The 21,857-nt window shown below is 39.7% G+C and overlaps 1 protein-coding gene across 1 annotated transcript in view; it reads left to right on the top strand.

Moving 5' to 3' along the window:
• The window catches only part of RERE (arginine-glutamic acid dipeptide repeats), a 343,169-nt gene that overhangs the window by 212,258 nt on the left and 109,054 nt on the right, over positions 1-21,857 (top strand). Inside the window, exon 11 of the mRNA XM_004385134.2 lies at positions 8,662-8,760. Within this exon, the coding sequence (XP_004385191.1) occupies positions 8,662-8,760 (99 nt within the window). The remainder of the gene's footprint in view (positions 1-8,661; positions 8,761-21,857) is intronic.

The raw sequence follows: 21,857 nt of genomic DNA, 5'->3' as shown, positions 1-21,857 counted from the left end.
TGTGGGGCTCCAAGGCTTATTCACTTTCTGTCTACAGCACATGGGAGTCACAGCCTGCTGTTAATTTAAAAGACAAATGCATTTCCTAGCGTCATCATGTGGTTACTAGAGTCTCTCTACCTCTGCAGTAAAAGTCTCTTTTGTCATTTTTGGGTCTTCAGGCTTCTCTTTGTGCCGCTTTCCCTTACAGTCACCCAGTCCTGTGCCTTTTTAGTTGGCCTTCCTTAGTGAACATTTGCTCTGCTCCAGGAACAGGCTCATTGATGACCTGCTCTTCTCAGTGACAGGCTACCTAGGCACGTGACTGCTCCTAGAATAGTGTTTATTTGTTTGGTTTTGGTTGTTGCTGTTCATGGAGTATAGACAAGGTTAATCATGTTACACTAATTGTTGATTTTTAGAACCTACTCTGTGAAGTCATCTTGAATTTTCCAGGCAGAGTAAATGTCACTGCTATAAGTATTCCTTGACATTTTGTCTGTTTTTCTGATACCCTTAATTTTATTTTGTTTGTGTCTTTCCTCGTCTTTGGGCTACTAGGTCCTTCCTTCCCTCTACTCATCTTCACCCCCACCCCAGGTTAAGAGAAGACAGTGTTCTTGCTGTGCCATTGCAGCTGAAAGACGAGTCCTCATGCCCATCATTCCCACCAGATTGCCAGTTCTAAGCTGCTCCAGTATAGACATTCCGGGCCAGGGACTGGGTCTCAGTTTTCCTCCTAGAACATTTTAGAACATCTTAGAATCCTAGCTCTACTATTTACTAGGGAAGTGGCCTTGAGCAAGATACTGAACCTCTCAGTTTCATTTCCTCACCTTCAGTGCTCTTGCCACAAAAGAGTGGTGTGAGGAATGAAGAAATCCTAGCCATAAAGTCCTAACACAGTTCAGCACTCTGTGCGATGTCTACAGATGTTGGTCCCCCTCCTATCTCTTCCGTGACTCCTGGGGCTGGTGTAATTCTTAGAACAGTATAGTTGTTCAGACAGTGTTGGAGGGAGGGAGGGAGCACTGGTTCAGTGACTGTGTATTTCCTTCTGAAAATTGACTGGACCTTTCCCTCAACCCCTACTGTCTGCAGTTAAATTTTGTGTCTTTGCCATTATCTCTAAAATATACTTCCATAAGAATATTTTTTTAGGCAAATATCCCTAGTGCTTAAATGGAGCCCTGGTGGCACAGTGGTTAAGAGCTCAGCTGCTAACCAAAAGGTTGGCAGTTCTAATCCACCAACTGCTCCTTGGAAACCCTATGGGGCACTTCTGCTCTGTCCTGTAGGGTCGCTATGAGGCGGAATTGACTTGACGGCAACATGTTTTAGTTAGTACTTAAATAGCATTATTTCAAATGACAATGGTCAAGCAAAAATAAACATTGTGCCTTTAGTTTTAATTCTAGTGTTTTAATGTATATGTGTATCTTTTTTTTTTTATTAGAACTAGGTCATTGGTGATGCAAGTATGAATGAAAGTGTACTAACATTTGTGAATTATGATTGTGAGGAATTTTCCTTTTAAGTTTTGTCTTGAACAGATTTCAGCAAGATCTTTATCATTTTTGATAATAGTTGAAATAATTAAAACTACATGAGTAATTTTAAGATCTGTTCCACATCCCTTCTTTTTCGTTTCTAAGTTATCTTGGCATTTTCTTGCCATGTATAAACAGTGTATTTTGCACAGAGCAAAAGATTTTGAAATGTAGTTTTGTTCTCAGTGAACTGCAACTATTTAGTATTTAGCCTGAATGAAGTCTAATTCTGATAGGCTTTTTCTGCAGTTATTATAATGGCTATAATTGCAAAAGGGTGCTTTGGTGTAGCAGAATCTGCCAGATGCAGTATCATTTGATCTAAAAAGGTCAAGTAAAAGGGACATTTAAATTAAGTTATAAATTACAATTGAAGAACAATATTTTGATGTGTAAGACCAGAGATGTCAGAGCAGTGAGATGTAATTCATGGGTTCATTATAGAACAGAGGTGCCTGACAGCTGAGCCATGCCAAAAGGAAAATTTATTTGCAACATCACGCAGACAGAAAATGGCAGCTAAGATGAGAAGCCAGAGTAGAAACTTGAAACCTTGTGGTAATACAGTACACGGAGTGTATGCTAATCAGACTGATCGAGATCCAGAGATGTTTAATGACTGCTGTAATATAAATGAAGTGTTCGGACTTATGCACATTTTCAATCTTATTTGAATTAAAACCTCGTCCTTGCTTTATAAAATCACGTACTTCTCTGTCTAAGGTACAGATTTGCTGAAATTTCAGAATTGTGTTTAGGTAGGAGAGTTAAAGCTTAAAACAAGATTTCCATCCATGACAGCCTTGAGGAAGGATATAATTTAATGTTTATAGCAATCCATGAGAAGTTCAATCATGAGTTAATTAAACTGTAGGCAGTCATTAAGTATTATTTATTCTTTCGAGAAGCTTGCCAGTAAAGCACTTATATATATTAAATTATAGAAAGTAATAAGCAGGGAATGATTTGTCAGGCAGAGTGAGAGTAGCAAATTTAACTTGGGCAATTGTGCAGAAATGTGTTTTCTTCTTGTGGCATGATCCTGCTAATCACGAGGAGGTCAGAGGCTGCAGTGAGAAAACGGTGTGTGCAGTCCCTGGCATAGTCGGCCCTGTTGACCCTCTGGTTGTTTGAGTAGTCCTAGGTAAGAGCTGTGCAAGTAAAGTGTTACTCCCTGTGATGATACCAGGATCCAGTGTCATTAAGTGTTATTTATTCTTTTGAGAAGCCTGCCAGTAAATAGCTATTTTACTTTTCATAGTATGTTGACACCTTGTCTCTCATTTAATGCTTTCCATTGTTCTGTGAGGCAGGTGAGGGCTGGTATTACTATGCCCATTTGATAGATGAAACTGCAACTCAGCTGATTTTTGACCAAGTCGGAGACAAAAGTCTTTCTCCTGCCTTAAGTCCTGTGCTCTTTCCGTTAGGCTACAGAAAGCATTTGAAGGTTTCTGTACAAGAGGCTGCCGAGCACCAGGAGTCCTATACGCCTGGCTAGGTATGCCCCATTACATATGGCACACTGTCTTTGGCTCTAAATGAGCCACTGTAATGGTTACATTCGTTACAGTGGAGCCAAACCAGGAGTTTGCTACTCAGAAATTGCTGTTGTTTTAGTACCAGAGTCCCCTTCCATGCCCATCCTGCATTGTTCTCTCATGCCCATCATCACACGCCACTGCATCTCCACTTTGAGTACAGCCACTGGCCTGAGGAGCCGCCCAGTAACTCTGTCGAATGAACGGAAGGCAGACAGTGTAGTGCGAGCACCTTACTCTCAGGCTGGGGTGTTCCACTGGACCCTGCAAGCGCTCCCCAGATCTCAGGATCTCACGGCACCGTGACTTCTGATGCAGAACGCATGGTGCAGGAGGGCTGGGCACCTGCTAGGGAAGGGTTTCTGTTTGCTCCCTCACAAGGATCAAACCAATAACAAAGGAAAGAACTCATAGTTGAGGATTTTGTGGGGCAAGCCCAGGGGGCTCAAAGGGGGAATTGATGGAAAACAGCAAAATGGGTGGTTCCATGATAGAGTAACTCAAAAGGCTAGTGGATTGATAACTGTACATTGTGTTTCCCCAGCTGAAAACGCCAGATCTTGACCTGTGGTTTGTGAGAGAAGATGTTTTACTTGTGTGGCAGTGCAGTTGTGTGGTTGATAGTGATATGGACAAGAGGCAGATTTATAAGTAAATGCTCTCTTGAATACTGGATTTAAAAAAATCAGTAGTGAATTTGGTTAACAGTGGTTTCTACTAAATGGCATTGTGCTGTAGTGGCTGGCGGGGTGATAGGGATGGCATAAGATCTAAGTGCAGCAGCTCGCAAAGATTGGAAGCTGCTTGAGTTGGAACGCTGTATCTCAATCCCTGTGTTTTGTAATGGTAGCTTTTCCCAGTAGCTCCAAAATGTATGGTTCTCTATACTCTGCATTAAAATTACATTTAATCCTAGATTTTACTAGCCTAGCTTGGCTGCAGAATGAACAGAAAGATATAATTATCTTGCATTATTTGCTTTTCTGTGGCTGCAAAGTGAAGCTATAAGACATTTGAGCCCGCCCGTGCCCCCCACTTCCCCCCCATTTCTTTGAACAGCGTTATCTAAGGAAATGGTAGAAAAGCTTATTTACATTAAAGGACCTTTTACCATAGCACTATCGGGAAGCCCGCACTGAATGTGATAACCATGTAGATGTATCTGTGTGGTGGTGATCAGTGTTTAAAATTTGAAGCTTATATAATGTTTTTCACAAAATGAAATTATTTCAATCCTTCAGAGCTCAATGCTGTATTAGAAGGGAATATTTTTAATGACAGTTTTTAGAGACGTAAGGTAGCCAGTATTTTGGTAAATTTAACAAATCTAATTTACACAAGGAATACAGTTAAAATATCCAGTTTATCTGTTCCTTGAACATTATTTTTTCCCCACCTGAAGAAAGAAAATCCTCAGGAGTGTACTTGCTCATGATGAAGAAAGAAGGTAAAACCCAGACTCTTAGGACGCTAGAGATTGGATGGGACATTTAGATAGCTGTGTCATACTTGGGTTGCTATAAGTTGGAATCAACTTGACGGTAGTGGGTTTGGTTTGGTTTTGGTCATACTGGAACAGTACTTTTATCTACTCTCACAGTTTATACCATTCATAATCATACATTCCTGATGTCTGTTATCTGTGTTACTCACAGCTGTATCTATCCCCAGCACCTAAAATAGTGGCTGCCACAGTTTAGCACTCAATAAATATTTGTTGAATGAGTAATGTCCTGAACTCCAGTAATTTTCCCAAAGTGCTCTAAAGATAGCCTTCACTGGTGTGAAGCTGTGTAGGCCATAACAATGTTTAATATGTTAAAAGTATAATTAAAGTACTTTAAAGATACAAAGCTCTCTCTTAGAATTTTCTCAGACAGAATTGCTAAAAGGTGGAAATAAACGTAACATTAAAAAGAGAGTGCCCCTTTAGAAAGATTCTTTTCGGTTTTGTAGGAAGAGGGCATGCCAGAACAGCACTTGTCCCAGCTTTTGTGCTAGACAGGATGAATTACTGATGACAGCACAATAATATCCTAACTTCATTCAGTAGTTTTTTCATCACCATTGGTAAATAATTCTACACCGTATATTTTTCAAATATGTGTTTGTGTAGGGGTGGGAGGGATAGACGCTGTAAATATTTATTGGGTTTGTATCATGGAAAGGTCAGGAGTTGGAATATTTTAAGGGAATAATTGAAAGGAGAGAAATTACCCGTTATTTAAAGAACAGAGTAGTGGAAGGAAGCTCAGTTTACCACATAAATTGCAACAGCCCCCTCAGGGGGAAAGTGTGATCTGAAATAAAGATTTGTAAAGGAAGTGTGAATGCTGGGGTATGTTTAGGGAAAAATGCCTCTCCCTCTAACAAGCATTCATTTGAATGTTAGCTGAGGGGCATTGTGCAGGAAGTAGCCATCCTCTCTTAAAACACCAACCAGCCAACAACAAGTTCACCAAGTTATTGCAAGATTTCTTCTAGCTATTGTTGAAGGCTTTTCTTGATTGAAGATCATCATTATATTTTGATTTAACTTCATCGACCCAGCGGTTCACCTTTAGAGTGGGCCTTATGCTTTTATGAGTAATCTCCTGTTACCAGCCACCTAAGATTTAAAAATTTTTCTGTGCACTGTACTGTAGTTTTATTATAAAGTACTAACATAGATAATTATGTGAAACAAATTGTTTTTGTTTATTGTGTGATAAATGTTTTTGTATCTCTGAAAAGGTACTCTCTGTCTCTAAAATTGATGAAAATTGAGAAAGATAGCTTCATTTTTTTCCTTTCCTTTTCATTTTGTAAATAAATAGTAGTACTCATTTAGCACATACTATGTGCCTAGTAGAAGCACTGGTGGTGCAGTTGTTGAGCACTCAGCTGCTAACCGAAAGGTCAGCGGTTTGAACCCACGAAGTGGCTCTGCAGGAGGATGTGGCAATCTGCTTCCATAAAGATTGCAGCCTTGGAAACCCTGTGGGGCGGTTCTGTTCTATCCTGTAGGGTCACTGTGAGTCGGAATCGACTACACATCCACGGCTTTATTTTTTTATGTGCTAGGTACACTTCTAAGCAATTTCCATATATTTTCTAATGTTATCGTCACAATAGCCCTAAGAGGTAGATGTTGTGCTCATTCTTAAAGATGACAGAATTGAGGCAGCAAGAGGAAAAGTAACTTGCCCTAGTGACACACCTATTAAGTAGTACAGCTAGAATTTAAACCCAGGCAATCTGGTTCCAAAGTCCGTAGTTTTTCATCATTCTCCTTATGATTACACATTTTTACTATAATTTTTAAGACTTTATGATATGATTAATTTGATTTCAAATTATCACTAAAATGTGTGTGTTTTTCAAAATAGGCTTGCTTTAAAAAAAAAACAATTCTATGTTTTTAAGCTCTCATTATAGACCATTGTTATATCATAACTCGTTGCCATCAAGTCAATTCTGACTCATAGCGATCCTATAGGACAGAGTAGAACTGCCCCATAGAGTTTCCAAGGAGCGCCTGGTGGATTCAAACTGCCGACCTTTTGGTTAGCAGCTGTAGGTCTTAACCACTACGCCACCAGTGTTTCCGGTTATATCATAGAACTTGGCAAATAGCTAGTTTTTCTGGATATAAGGCAAAGTATGAAAATATATTTTTATACCTCTGAAAGGAGGCTATTTTGGACAGTTTTCAAACATTTGCAAATTATAGTAGTATTTTATTTTTAGAATAGTCTAATGGTGGAATGTCATAAAAATAAACAAGTTAATATCTAGCATTCATATTCATTACATACAGCTCCCCGCGCCACCACTCCTAAGCAGGAGCCAACATTGATCATTGTTGTAGGTGTTTGTTTTGTTTTAAGGTAGTTGATTTACTGTCACAGCTAATATATATCCTGGACTTTTTTGGACCATCTTGGTTTAAAATAAATTGTTGCCACCCAAACTGTGAGAATGCCCTGAAATTTTGATTTTCAATTTTTTTCTGTTCCACTAAGTGAACAATGAAAGAAGATATTGGTGATGTCCCTTCTAATAGCAGTTGAATAGTTAGAAAGATGAGGGACCTGCTGGGGATGTTTCAGGTATTCGTTTATTCATTTCATTCAACAAATACTGAAGGCAGGCTTACTGTGTGCCCAGCCTTGGGGCTATTGCAGTTGCTGAGAAGGCATTTAAAGAATAAACACAGGGCTCTCCACTTGTGATTCCATAGCTCTTTGCCCACATCTAGATGACAGTAGTTGTTACAACCTTGATCTTGTCATCTTGTGGTGTTGCATCTCTACAACACATCCTTGCCAGTTTGTGAGTTTCCTGGCAATAGGTACTGGAACTTACTAAGGTTTATGTCCTCCTTTCTTGTGCTGGGTGTTCAGTGAATGCTTGTGAATGGCTCAGATACGGAATTGACGCACAGGTGAAAAAATCAAAAGATCAGAATGCCATTCCATGAGGGGAGGGATTTTTCTGCCTGTTTTGTTCACTGTTATAATCCCAGGGCTTCATTCCTTGAAACACAATTGTCACTTAGTCAACATAAGGCTGAATGAATTCAAATGAACTGAGATTTAGATTTGGATTGGGTCCTATAGGGTTGCTATGAGTTGGAATCACTTGACGGCAACTGGTTTGGTTTGTTATTTTTTGGGGGTTTATACTGGGACAGTAGTTGAAGGCTTTATTTGTTCATTTAATAATTGTTGCTTGAGTATCACCTTAGGGGCTGTGTTATGCACTGCAGATATAAGGCTTAGCCTAAACAGAGACAGTTCTTGTGTCAGAGGGTCTTTCTACCTGCTACTTCTCTCCTGCATCAGCAAGTTGGGACTCAGGAACAAGTGGAGTGAGAAAAGTTTATTAGATTTGATGAGAGAGAAGTCTGGTCCTAAAGAGAATGTGTAGATAACCAACATCTTCATTCATATGTACTGAAAAATTAGTATACTATTGAAGAATTATTTTCTTTAGAAAGCTCTTGTATTTTAGGCAGTTTAAATTTTTTCCAGTGAAATTTCTGTACTTGAAAGACTTAAGAAATGCTAAAGGGAAAGGCCATAATCCAGTATGTTTTTAGGTGCTTTGGGGAGAGTAGAACAAGCGTGAGGGTCAACCTGGCTGAGTTTGAGTCCTGGCTTCACCACCTACTGACACAGTGTGATGAGCACCTTTACTTGCTCTTTCTATGCCTCAGTTTCCTCATCTGTAAAATGGGGTGATCATAGTTCCTATCCTATAGGATTAAATGAGAGACTACCTTCCTCATAGCGTTAAGTAAGATAATGAGTACATGGAATGTGCTTAGCACTGTGCCAGACCAAGTACTCTATAGCTGTTTGTTATTGTTGTTCTTAATCCTATTCCTGTTATTGCCCAAATGTTCTCCTCCTCACCTCTCTCGGAACAGCTGGAACTGGAGGATGGTTGGAAAGAGAACAGATTACCATGCTGACTAAAATGATTGTGAATCAGCCTGTCCCTTTCTTGATTCTTCTATTAAGAGAATAAATACAAGGCTTGCTTAGTATTAATGTGCTTCCAATTTTGTTTTTTGGTGCAGTTAACTAAGTTTGTATTTGTTTTAGCTACATGAAAGTGGTTATGATGCTGGCAAAGCCCTGCAGCGCCTGGTAAAGAAACCCGTGCCCAAGCTGATCGAAAAGTGCTGGACTGAGGATGAAGTGGTGAGTGCTGACAGCATTGGCCTTGTTGTCTGGGTCATTGGGTGTTTGCTTCTCAGTATGTGATCTCCCTGCTACTTGGGGAGCAGGGTTCATTCAGAAGAGTCAGCCATTTGTATGACAGACAGTATACCACATCCACCAGTCAAGGGGAGATAGCCTTTCACCCTTATAATTTTACAGAATTGATTTTAGTAAGCTTAGGTTCCATGGCTGATAGGAAAGTGTCCCCCATGTTTCATGGAAAGATAAAAGAAATTGATAGTTACTCTTAAAAACAAGTTAATTTTGGTTTGTTTGTTTTTGGTGCAAGCTGGCTTTTGATACCTCACTATTTGGAGACACAACCATGTTAAAACCAATTGATACATAACCTAGAGTAGGTCTGGTAACTTGTTTTATTTTGAGGGCTGGCAAGATCCCTAACCTACTGAAGGACATTAATCAAAAGCAGGAAGCACAGATTGAAATATGAATACAATGAATTTTAAATACCGTTCTATTGCTCTGGCCCAGTAAAGGAGGTGAGAAAGGAAAGAGAAATGTGCCCACAAATACATATTTGCAAACTCATATATTCCCATACCAGCAGACAGTCTTCATAAAACTACATCTCCATCTTGTGACTCTTAAAAGGTATTACTGTCAAAGGCTTACAGATTACTTGTGCTTTTGCAAATACAGCCTTCAAAAGTAGTCTTACCACTTGGCATTTGCCCTTCAGGTTAAATGAAATTAAGATGAAGTCTGGCATTGATTCATATATTGATTGCAGGTTCCTTGCGTACATTTTGAAATATATAAGAAGCAGTTTTGAATTGTTATGTGCTTTTTTGATCCTACTGTCTTTTGTTTATTCAACAATATTTATTGAGTGCCTACTGTGTGCCAGGTGCCTCGCTAGGCACCGTATCAAGAAGAACGCAAAGTCCTCCTCTCATGAGTCTTAAATGTATTAAAAGGGGAGATCATCCCTAAGTCAATATATGTCAAGTGGTAGTGGTACACGCGCTGGGGAAAAATAGAGTAGGGTTACGAGGATGGGGAGTAAACTGGGTGGGCCATATTTTATGTAAGGGAGTCAGGGAAGGCCTGGTAAGTAACATTTGAGCAGAGAACTTAGTGAAGTGAGGACACCAACCTTCGAGATATCAAGGAGAAGGGAATTCTAGGCCCTAGCGTGAAAGCATGCTTGGCATGTTCAAGAAATAGGCAGGAATGTGTCTGGAGCATAGTGAGGAGGGGGAGGGGTAGGAGATGTAGATGCTGAGTGGGAAGGGGTGGATCAGGTGTGGCTTCATAGAGCCCTGGTCAGGGCGTGCCCTTTGCTTGACATGAGCAGGTTCTGAGTAGAGGATGTGATTCGATGGGACGGTAGGGATCACTCTGGCTTCTGAGCTGAGAGTGGAATATGGGGGCTGTTGTGGTAGTACAGGCCAGAGACCAGTGATTTAGTAGGAAGTAGCAGTGGTGGTGGTGAGAAGCGGTGAAATCCTGGATGTATTTCAAAGGTCACGCCAAGAGAATTTGCTCACAGAATAACTGTAGATGATGGAACGGGGTGGATGGGAGGAATGAGGAAAAGCTGGGTGGCAGCAGAGATGGACTAAAATGAGATTTGAAGTTTTGGTCATAGCATGCCAGTTGGAGTCCTTTAAGGCTTTAAGCTTATCAGATTTATGATGAAGTTAGTGTAGCTGGTTTAAAATAAAAAAATAAAACTCTTACATGAGTAGTAAAGAACTGAAAATGGCATTAAACATTATTTTATTATTCAGATAATAGCCAAAGTAAAAATGTTAAACTCAGTTGTTTTGAAAAGTCGTATTGGTGTTGTTTCTTACTATAAATTTATTTACGTGAGGAGATAAGAGATTTCATAGATAAAATTTTTAAATTCTACAAAAAGCTTTTCGTGGGAATCAGACATAAGGAGATGAAAAGGAAGGAATGAATGTGTAAAATGTGACTGTTTATCCAGACTTGCCAAGATTTTGTTCAGTCTTTTTGTATCCCATTGCTGCTGCCCAGCTCATTATATGCTTTAGGTCCTTGTTGGTACATGTATGCCACAACAATTCCTCCTAGTCCTTACTCTCCTTTAAGTCTTGAGCATAATTCTTTTCTCTCTTCTGTCTCCATTTCCTTTGGGTTCCAGTGTCAGCCAGTGTTCTCCAGAGAAACAAAACCAATAGGTTATACATACATAAATATAAAAAGATTTATTTTAAGGAATTGCCTCATGTTGTGTTGGGGGTTGGCAAGTCTGAAATCTGTGGGGTAGGCAGGCAAGCTGGAAACTCAGGCAAGAGTTGAGGCTGCATTCTTGAGTCAGAAATCCTTAGAACAGGCCAGCGGACTGGAAACTCTGGCAAGATTTCTGTTGCAGTCTTGAGACAGAATTCCTTCTCTGGGAAACCTCAGTGTTTGCTCTTAAGGCCTTCAACTGATTAGATGAGGCCCACTCACATTATGGAGGGTCATCTCCTTTATGTAAACTGCTATAATTGTAAATGTTAATCATATCTATAAGAATACCTTCCCTGCAACATCTAGACTCTTGTTTGACCAAACACTAGGCACCACCCCCAGCCGAGTGGACACATAAAATTAGCCATCACAGTGCCCATCTGCTTTTCCTGCCTCCCTCCCCCTTCTGACTTAGTGTTCCTACTTTGCTGCCCCTCTATTTTCAATCATGGTTCCCAGCTTATTAGGCATGACCTTTCCTCTATTTCTCCCTTGATATCATTCCCTCTGGAATTTCTAAAATTCACAGTACCGGGTAGTAGTCTCTTCCTGCTGAGAAGAAAGGTGGTTTCTTTTTCCCGCACCACTTGGTTATATCAGGTAAGATGTTGACTGTATCCCATTGCTGCTGCCCAAGGATTTTCAGCAGCCAAGCTTTACACATCAGAAAGAGCTCAGCTTTATCCTGAAAAATGAAACATAACTTCAAAGTGGTCAACGTTCGTGTACATAATAATGATCTTTAACTGCATAAATCTTTGTTGATCTGGGCTCATTTTTATCATGTTTGCTTCTGGTTTTAGTTTAAGTCTTGAGAAATGTTTTGATAGTCATCCAGCCCTGGAAGTGCCTCAGGATCAAACTGTTCCCTTGTTTATAGGAAGTTAAGTTTCACTTTCTAAAACCTCAAAAGAAAATGAGAGATAGTGATTGAATGATTGATAAGCTGAAGGAGGTTTCCGCTGAATGTATCCAAATCAGACCATTGAATAGTTTTATGTGCAATAAGGCTTTGGCTGTAGAAAAACACAGAAACACCTGTATGTGTGCCGACGGCCCCTTCTGTTGAATTTACCACATTTTCTTAACCCCAGGAATCACAAGAATAAGCAAAACAAATGTGTCCTAGCTAAAATAAGTCCATGAGCCTACCTTCCCCTTTTTCCCCTCCCAGTCTTCTGTATACTTTGAACATTCTAGTTATTTTTAAACTTCGTTGCTTCCGGTATATTACTTTAATCTAACTACTGAACTCCTGTCTAAAATCGATGATGATGTTTTCCTTTGCAGTCATATGAATACTTTGAAGCTGCTGCCACCTGCTCTTGTGAGAGGTTGGTGGAACAAGCCCTTGATGGTGTGACTCTTCAGCTGTGCCATGGACAGGCAGGGACCAGGCACCTCCTCACTGTCAGGTCCCTGCCCCGTGAACAGAATACCTCTCTCTCCTGCTAATCCAGACCCTAACCATTCTTCAAGGCTGAACTTCATCTCCTATTTACGTCATTTATTTGTCTTTTTATGCTAGCATTTGTGGCACGATCACCAGCTATTTGTTTCTCATTGTCTTTATTTCTGAGTTGATTATCTTGCCCTCCTTCTAGTTTGTAAACTTAATAAGGGTGAGGACAGTGCCTGTCTTTATTAGGGGCTTGAAAAATATTGATGATTTTTACTCAAGGTTATACTTGATTATTCACTGTAATTAATCTAGCCTTTAAAAACTTCTGTTAGGTGACGTTGAGTGTGTTCCGACTCATAGCAACCCTGTGTACGACAAAAGGAAACACTGCCCAGTCCTGCGCCATCCTCACAGTCATTACTATGTTTGAGCCCATTGTTGCAGCCACTGTGTCAGTCCATCTCGTCGAGACTCATCCTCTTTTTTGCTGACCCTCTACTTTACCAAGCATGATGTCCTTTTCCAGGGACTAGTCCCTCCTGATAATATGCCCAAAGTACGTGAGATGAAGTCTTGCCATCCTCACTTCTAAGGAACATTCTGGCTGTAGTTCTTCTAAGACAGATTTGTTTGTTCACTCTTCCGGCAGTCCATGGTATATTCAATAGTCTTCACCAACACTGTAATTCAGATGCATCGGTTTTTCTTCAGTCTTCCTTATTCATTGTCCAGCTTTCACATGCATATGAGCAATTGAAAACACCATGGCTTGGGTCAGGTAGCACCTTAGTCCTCAAGGTGACATCTTTGCTTTTTAACACTAAGGAGGTCTTCTGCAACAGATTTGCCCTATGCAGTTTGTTGTTTGATTTCTTGACCGCTGCTTCCATGGACGTTGGTTGTGGATCCAAGCAAAATGAAATCCTTGACAACTTCACTATTTTCTCCGTTTATCATGATGTTTCTTATTGGTCCATTTGTGAGGATTTTTGTTTTCTTTATGTTGAGGTGTAATCCATACTGAAGGCTGTAGTCTTTGATCTTTATCAGTAAGTGCTTCAAGTCCTCTTCACTTTTAGCAAGCAAGGTTGTGTCATCTGCATATTGCAGGTTGTTAATGAGTCTTTCTCCAATCCTAATGCCACATTCTTCTTCATATAGTCCAGCTTCTCATTATTTGATCAGCATACAGATTGAATATCAGAAACTTTTCATAGTTAATAATTATGAATCAACATTAAAGAGAAAAGCTTTTATATGCACCCAAAGCTGACCTCCCAAATTACTACTACTGCTGCTGCTAATAGTAATACTAATATTGCCCAACCTTTGATAGTGTGTGCATAGGTGTGGTATTTCTTATTAAAGTTGCCTTGGGGCTGAGATACTTTAAATCTTGTTTAACTGAAGCCAAATTTGTGCCAGTTTGTGTCAAATTCTAGACTGGAAAACTGACAGATGAACTCTGCTTTAATGGAGCGATTGTGGGAAACACCTTGGAAAAAACTTTCAGGTTAAATAAATGAAGTCAGATCATAGAAGCATTTCTGAAGAAATACTAGGTAAATTCATGAAGCTTGTTAAATAAGATGGTATGGGCAATGATGGAACTGGAGGGAGTGGCTGGCTGCTGTGTGTGAGATATAGTGATAGCTACCCAGTTTCACTTACATTATGCTAAAAGTATTGTTCTTTTTCAGGTAGTCATTCAAATCAGTAGAACTTATGTAGAGAAAGAGGAGGAAATACAAATCAGAACTTAAAGAAAGAAACCCTAGATTATTTGGTTTTTAATTAAACATGATGCACACATTTAAATATAACACAAAGGCCCCAGGCTGAACTGCACCTAATCGAAACAGATTAAGTCACCCTTCTGTGCTCGGATAGTTATTAATTCTGTTTATTTATGCATGCAAGCTGAAGGTAGCATTTGCTGCTGTTGTGTTGTTGCTTATTGAACTGGGATTCCATTGCTGCTTGATGCTGTGCTCTTAATTAGCATTCAGCTGTTGATTATGGAAATACTGGGGATGCTAATTGAATTATTTTTAAAATTCAGGGCCTGCATGTTCCTTGTGGAGTCAGGGAGTTTGGCCTGACTTGCAAGATTATAAGATTGGGTGCTCCACTGCGCTGTGCATTTCACCCTTTGCTTCCCATCCACTGGGCCGTAGTTGGTTTTTGAAATTATTTTCTCGTTGAATTAGCTTTCAGCAAAAAATCCAGGTGTTGTACAAAGTGAAGGTTTTACTGCTTGGATATTACTGTAGGGTGTTTCCTTTCCATCCTGGGTAACTGCAGCTTTTATCTCGAAATATACTGCCCTTCAGGTATTTTATACCAATTTTGATGTAATACATTGTTGTGAGCAAACTAGATACAAATAACTTTTGAAGTTTTTATCCAAAGAGAGTTCATCCGTGGTGGTGATTAATGTTAATTGGCCATGTACATGGGTTTACAAGTTCATAAATTTTAAAACATCTAAACGTTCCTTCATTCTAAATTTCAGCTTATCATAAATATAAATGAAAATCCTTCTTTCGAAATTTGCATGACACAGTAAACTAATTTTCTGAATATTTGTAATCCAATGAACTCATACTACTGGTCAAGGAATTATTTACACAGAATACCCACAGCTATTTGCATGGTGTCTTTCCCCAGTATCATCTTCAGATGCCTTTGTTACGCCCTTTTTGGAACGTGGGCTCGAAAAACATTGTTTTCATTGTTCAGTCTTTTCAAGCCAGGCATCTGAATGTGCCAGAAGACAGAGCTGCTTAGTGGGGCAAAAATACAATGAATTTTATTTACTGTTTGTGTGGCAGCTGTAGAAAATGAAATTTACAGCAAGATCAAAATTTAAGTCCTATAGCAGCAGGAGATTGTGGAGGTGACAGAAGAGAGGGGGAACAATGACAAAGAGGAAGAGGGGCATCCACAGCCCACAGTTATCATCACATGGGTCTTTAAGATGTCCATAATACTGGTCTTTGGTTTTAGATTTTGTATCTGCAACATAAGGGAAGGCTTAAGTACATGATATTAATTTTAGGAATGGTAACTTCTCCAGAATTGTTGGCCAGTTTATGTAGTCATTCAAAGAAAGATGATGTTAGGAGGGTCCTGTAAGTCATCTAATATGAATCTATTCGTTCGTTATCTTCTCCTTTTTTAAATTGTATGTGACATTTTCCTGTTGTTAGAGCATCATTATAAAAACATTAAAGAGAATTTAAAAATTCGCAGCTAACATACCATCACTCAAATATAACAGTAGGTTTCTTGCTGTGTTTGGGATTTTGTTCATGTACAGACATGGTTTTAGGTAATTGTGATCTTAATGTATGTACAGTTTTGCATATATGTAAATTGAATCATAACTCTGAAATTCTCACTTTATAAAGAAATTTTCATTTAAAAAAATTTTAAAATTCACTTGGAAAATTTGCTATTAGTCTGAAATATAGAGGATTTTGTATTTTAATGCAATGCATAGTAGAGACTTAAATCCCATTGCCGTCAAGTCGATTCAGACTCATAGCAGCCTATAGGACAGAGTAGAACTGCCCTATGGGGTTGAAGTAGATTTTTTTTTTCTCTACTGACTACTCTTTACAAGGTTAAACTAAATTGACACTGTTTCTGGGAGCAACTTAATTCTTAGGTATGAGGATAGAAAGAGTAAGAGGAATATAAATGTTGACGTAGCACTTACACAAATGTTCACCTCACTCCTTGTGAAGTATTAAGGTCTGTGGTAAAATCAGTCGTTAATATTAAAAAAGAAAAATGTAGATTTAGATGAAATTTGCCTAATGGTTCACGTACTAAGGAAATGGAACTATTTTTCCTATGATTAACTCCCACCAGTCTTTGAACCAAATCCTTGTTTAAAGAACTCTATTCTGTAGATAGAGTGGAGTTTATTGTAAGGTCCTTTTGGAAATGAGACAGTGAATTAAAAATCAATTATATGTATAGAAAAGTTAGTGTAAGGCAGTTTTGTCAGTTAGTTTGCAGAAAGAGTCTACTGTTAACAAGCTGTAAAGAGAAATGCATTTTAAAATCTTTCAGTAAATGAGATAGGACAAGCATTGGAAAGACAAAAATATTTCAAAAATTTATTTCAGTATTTCATGTCAGTAGATGTTGCCTCTGGGTTAAAACTACAAATTTCAGCTGTGACCTTGCCTCTCAGGTATATGGCTTTATTGCTTTCTAGTCTTCCTCTTCAGACTGTGATCAAAGAAGTCAGTTTGCCTGTTTCTCTTTCTTTTACACAGTCATCTTTTTTTTTCATGTTTTCTTTACCAGCCCTATTTTTAGATAATTTCTTTTAAGTCAGCAATAAAATATTTTTTGCTGTTTTTCGGGATTTTGTGTGTGTGTGTGTGTGTGTGTGTGTGTGAGCGCGCGTGCGTGTTTGTGCACGTGTACATGTTCAGGCTTCAGGGCTGTGGAGAACAGAACATAGGACCTGGAATGTAGCCCCATGTTGAATACATGCATACCCTAAGTTATTCTTTTCTTATTGGGATAATGTTTTTAAATCAGAGTACTTTTATGGAGCATTTTTCGGTTTTGCTCGGGGGAGCACTAGGGAGAATCTTCAGCTTGAGAGATTAATAAACACTAGAACAGTTGGTTATTGAAACCATGTTTTCCATTTCATTTTCGAGGGCGTGTAAAAAAATGGAGATAGCATTCACTTTCAGCCACTCTCGATCAAGGGGACTTGAGAGATTGCATTTGTTCTCCCATAACCAAAGTGGTTATTTTATAAATGAAGAGGATGGAAACCCCTTTTATTCTGTAGTTATTTGGCAACAGAGCTGGAGTCAGTTTTAATGTGTATGCATGTAACATTTTATGTATAGTGACATTGGAGCCTTACATTTTCACAGGTGAGATGTGTTAGCTTGGTAACAAGAATTTAGGGTTAGAGAAGAAAACAGGAGTAAAAAATGGAAACCCGCAATGAGAGGAAATTTTACCTCACATAAAGCTGTCTCCTCTATCCTGCCTACTTCTATCTTGAATCCAACATCTCTCTCAGGTAGAACTAATAATGGCCTCAGCAGCCCCCTTATTGCTGCATTCAATAGAGTGTTCATCTGTTTTTTTAATATTTCCTAGTAGTGTTTTGTCATTCTTCTTCCCCTAACATCCTGCATGCTGCTAAATGACACTATGACTGATGTTTCAGCCCTTGCTCTGACATTTTTCCAAAATACCTTTATATGGGTGGATTCCAGTGTGTTTTACACATGTATAAAGTGAAGTACTGAGATAATTCAGAAGCCAAATATATTTGGTGGTCATACAGGGAGAAAGACAGGATAAATTCCTGAAATTTAACACACCAACTTAGCATGGAGGACCAGATTCTTTCTCTCCAGCTCTGCATTTGTTGGATTTGGTGTTGGAGCTTGGAGCAAGACTGCCCATTCTCCATTGTTGTTGAAGCCATCTGAACATTAAGATAGGGATCCTTCATGTTATTTATCTAGTTACATACTCAGTTCTGATCTTAGATGTCTGGATGAAATTCATTCATTCATTCCACAAATATTTATAGAGCACCGACACTCTGCTAGGCATAATTTTATATGCTAGAGACACAGCAGTGAACAAAACAAAAATTTCTGTCCTCAGAGAGCTAACATTCTAGTGGGGAAGACAGATGATAAACAGTGAGATATACAGTGTATTGGCTAAGTGTTAAAGAGAGAAAACATAGGGAAAGGATATGAAATATAGGGGTGGGGGCATTGAACTTTTAATTAGAGTAGCCAAGGGAAGTCACTTTTAGGTGAAGACCTAAAAAGGGTGAAGGAGCTAGCATTGCAAAGCATTTGAGCCTAGGAAAACAGCAAATGCAAAGGCCCTGAGGAGGAGGCCCTGAGGTGAAAGCATGCTGGCGGTGTCCTCCAGGAATGACAAGGATGCCAGTGTGGATGCAGCCAAGGTAAAGAGTGGAGGAGATAATGTCAGAAGGTCATAGGAATCCAGATTCTGGAGGATCTTAGGCCAGTGTGGTTCACACCAAATTTGTACCTCATTTTTGAATTAATGAGCAAGACACCCAAAGCTGTTCTGTTTCCTCCTTTCACAACATCTTCCATGGCTGTGTTTTCCTGATTTCAGTTATATAGCATTCTGAGTCGTGCATTCCTGACTCCTGTACCAGCTCATTGTGTCCAGATTGAAGCTTTTTGGTTTTGTAACAGGCCTTGTGCCCATCATCCTTCAGGGTCTTTTCTCTGATCCCTAAATGGCATCATTGGCAGAATTTTGACCTCCATTTTTCTCTCCATTTCTGACATTTCCAGTGAACTGAGGAGGGAAAGTAACCTTAGTGAGCACATGCTAGGTGGCCAGCCCTGTGCCAGACACTTGCTGCCATTTTCTCTTTTAATTATCATTACTCCACGAGATTTGTATTATCCGTGTTTTAGGGCAAGGAGGCTGTCCATGCACAGCTGCTTAGCAGTAGAGTCAGGATTTGAAGTCAGATCTATGTGACTTTTTACATATTTTGAAAGATTGGGACAGGTAGGCGGGTTAGGCATGGTAGTGGCAGTGATGTGAAAGCTTTTCTCGTAGAAGTTTTCTTCAGAGAGTCCTGAATGATTTTTACGATTTTTTTTCTTCCACTTAAACTCACAGGGTACTGATGTTTGTTAAAACATCATATATAAATGAGTGGAAATAGTTCTCTGTCATGTCTCTCTACGTTCCCAACTGTGCCAACAAGGGACATGGTGGCCAGCACGAAACTTAAAACCTGAGGGATGAGCCCATTTGAAGGAGGTTTAGACAATGTTTACTACAATTAAGTTACTGTGAATTCAGAATTTGTGAGAGAAGCTATTTTTTCCTAAGTAGGCAGCAAGAACAAAACCTAGAAAGGAAAGGGCACCTACTGTACCTCTGTTAGAGTAGCATATACTTACGTCATTAGACATTTCCTGATGCTTGTAGTTCAGGAAGTGAAGATTTTCGATAGCCTAGGACCATGGATATCATCCCCTGAATTATACCACTTAGTGGAAAAAGAAAATGTTTTCAGAATGTTTTTCCCTCGAGCTGAAAACCGGGCTTTTGACACTCACCCTCTAGAATTGTGTTTTGACACTGGGCAGTGGCCACCTTTCCTCTTGGACTAGCATTTGCTTGGTCCAGGCCTGAGATGATTATTCTCAATATTTGGAGGCTTAACATGGCATTCACTAGAATGCTGGGCTGTGCCTTAATATTCTCTAGTAGTGTTTTGTTATTTTTCTTTCTCCAGCACCCTCATTCTCGTGAGAAGTTCAGACTTTCATGAGATACATTAGAATGAGGAGTGACCCTTTATTGATGAAGGCCAGGGCATAGTCCAGTTCTCAGGGCTCTCCCTGAGGTTTAGAGCACATGCAGTTATTTTGGGATCTGCCCCACTGTGTTGTGATGGGTGTTCCTATGGTTGCCTTCACACTAGACTAGGAACTCTTGCGGGCAGAGACTATAGTTTAATTCTTGCATCCTCAGGTCCTAGCCTAGGGCCTGGTGCAGGACTGGTAATCTGAAAATATGGTTTGACTTGGTTGAATAAAAGAGAAACCTAGCAGAGTTTGTTTTCTCCTCAAGATCCTCGAATCACTTCAGTGGAGTGGCCCCTTTGGCTGGGTGCCTGAGCTGTTGCAATCAAGGGAGGCTTCTCCTTCAACTGCAAAGGGACAGTACACGTTGTAAGCACCATATAATTAAACAGACACTTGCCCGTTCTTTCTTCTTCTCAATAGCTTCTCTTGGAAGAAGCAACCAACCCCTTCCAAGCTGTCTATGATCTTATTTTCTTCTTGTTAGTTGCCCTCAAGTCGGCTCCAACTCAGGGCAACCTTATGTATAACAGAACAAAACATTGCCCAGTCCAGTGCCTTCTTCATGATCTTTGCTATGTTTGAGTCCATCGTTACAGCTATTTTTAGTCTCCAATAAAAAATGCTCATTCTCTCTCAGCCTCACCTAATAATACCTGTTGATAATACGTGTGGTTGAGATGTTCTGCTGTGAGAGCGACTGAGTAATGGAGAGAGAGAATGAAAGAGGCACAGCAGATAGCCCAGTGTTCATCCAGACACTCTGACTAGCACATCTTCCAGCATAGCCTGTCACTCTTGGAAAGCCGACTGGCCCATTTGCTGATCTGTTTCTGAAGGCTGCCTGGTTGTCTTGGGCAGTCTTGTTTGTGACTGTGACGTGTAGGTAACACACCTCTCCTCTCAAGTTTCCTTGAAACCTCTAGCGTGCTCCTCTTGTGTTATCACCTTTGGAATATTTTCTTCTCTTGTGAAGGGTTAGATTCTGTACGGTTAATTCCAGCAATGGGAATTAGAGGAACTATCAAGTGAATATAACAAAGAACAACTAAGGAGGAGGTAGGGAAAAGTGCAATTGTACCTCAAGTAAAAAGAAGCAAAATTACACAGTAAGCAAATGGAGCAGAATGACTGAAATTTCACCATACTGCTCGCGGGCTAAAAAGTCCACCAACGCCATATGTAAATATTTAAAGTTTGTGTCTAGAGCTTGTTTTTTAAGTATACATGCTTTTGACATTCTGGATCATTTTATTGAATGTTCAGGGATCATGATCCCAAGAGCACTAGGGAGATGTCTAGTCTGAAAATAGCAGAGTGCCCTAGTATACCCTGAATCGCTAAAGCTTTGACTGCCATTGCCCCAGTGTCCTGAGTGGGGAAGGAAGGAAGATAAGTTATGTTCTCTCTCCTGTCTGGAAGACTCATAGTTGGGGTTGAGGGGCTGGCACAAGCAAGAAGAGGTTTGTGGAAAGAACACTGGCCTGAGAGTCAAAGGCCTGGATACCAGTCCTCAGACTGACACTCACCTTTGTGGCTTCAAGAAGTTGAGTCTCCCTTGGATCTTAGTTTTCTTATCAAAGGAATGATAAGGAAAGGAGAAGGAAGGGGGAAAGGACAAACTTTACGATTGTTGGCAGGTGTGTTTGACAGGAAATCTGTATCTCATGCCAGTCTTAGTCTGCTGCCCACTCCCACTCTTTTACTTCCCAAGTAAAATAGGCCAGATGTTTTATCTAAGCTAATGGAATCACTCCTGTTTAAGAAATTAGCACACACACAAGCGTCCTTCTAGTACTAAGAGTTCTTTGCATAGCCTTGCAGCTGATTTATAATTTTTTTATTGAACATTTAGTTTTCTGATTTTTCCCATCAGCAGTAATAAAACAAAATCTTCTAGACTACATAGTGTTGCATGTGACTGAGTATTATGGGCTACAGTGGAGAATAGAAGAAAAGGGTGAACTAGTTGCCCTGAGTTGTTCCTTCAAGCATTTGTCCTGCCTACAGCTCTGAGTCCTCTCTGGGAGCCACTGTTTAAGTTTGTGGAGCTGTCACAAGCTTTTGCTAATAAG

Source organism: Trichechus manatus, unplaced genomic scaffold (assembly GCF_000243295.1).
Source record: "Trichechus manatus latirostris isolate Lorelei unplaced genomic scaffold, TriManLat1.0 scaffold00133, whole genome shotgun sequence".
Classification (NCBI taxonomy): Eukaryota; Metazoa; Chordata; class Mammalia; order Sirenia; family Trichechidae; genus Trichechus; species Trichechus manatus.
This window is presented reverse-complemented; position numbering and strand designations above follow the sequence as displayed.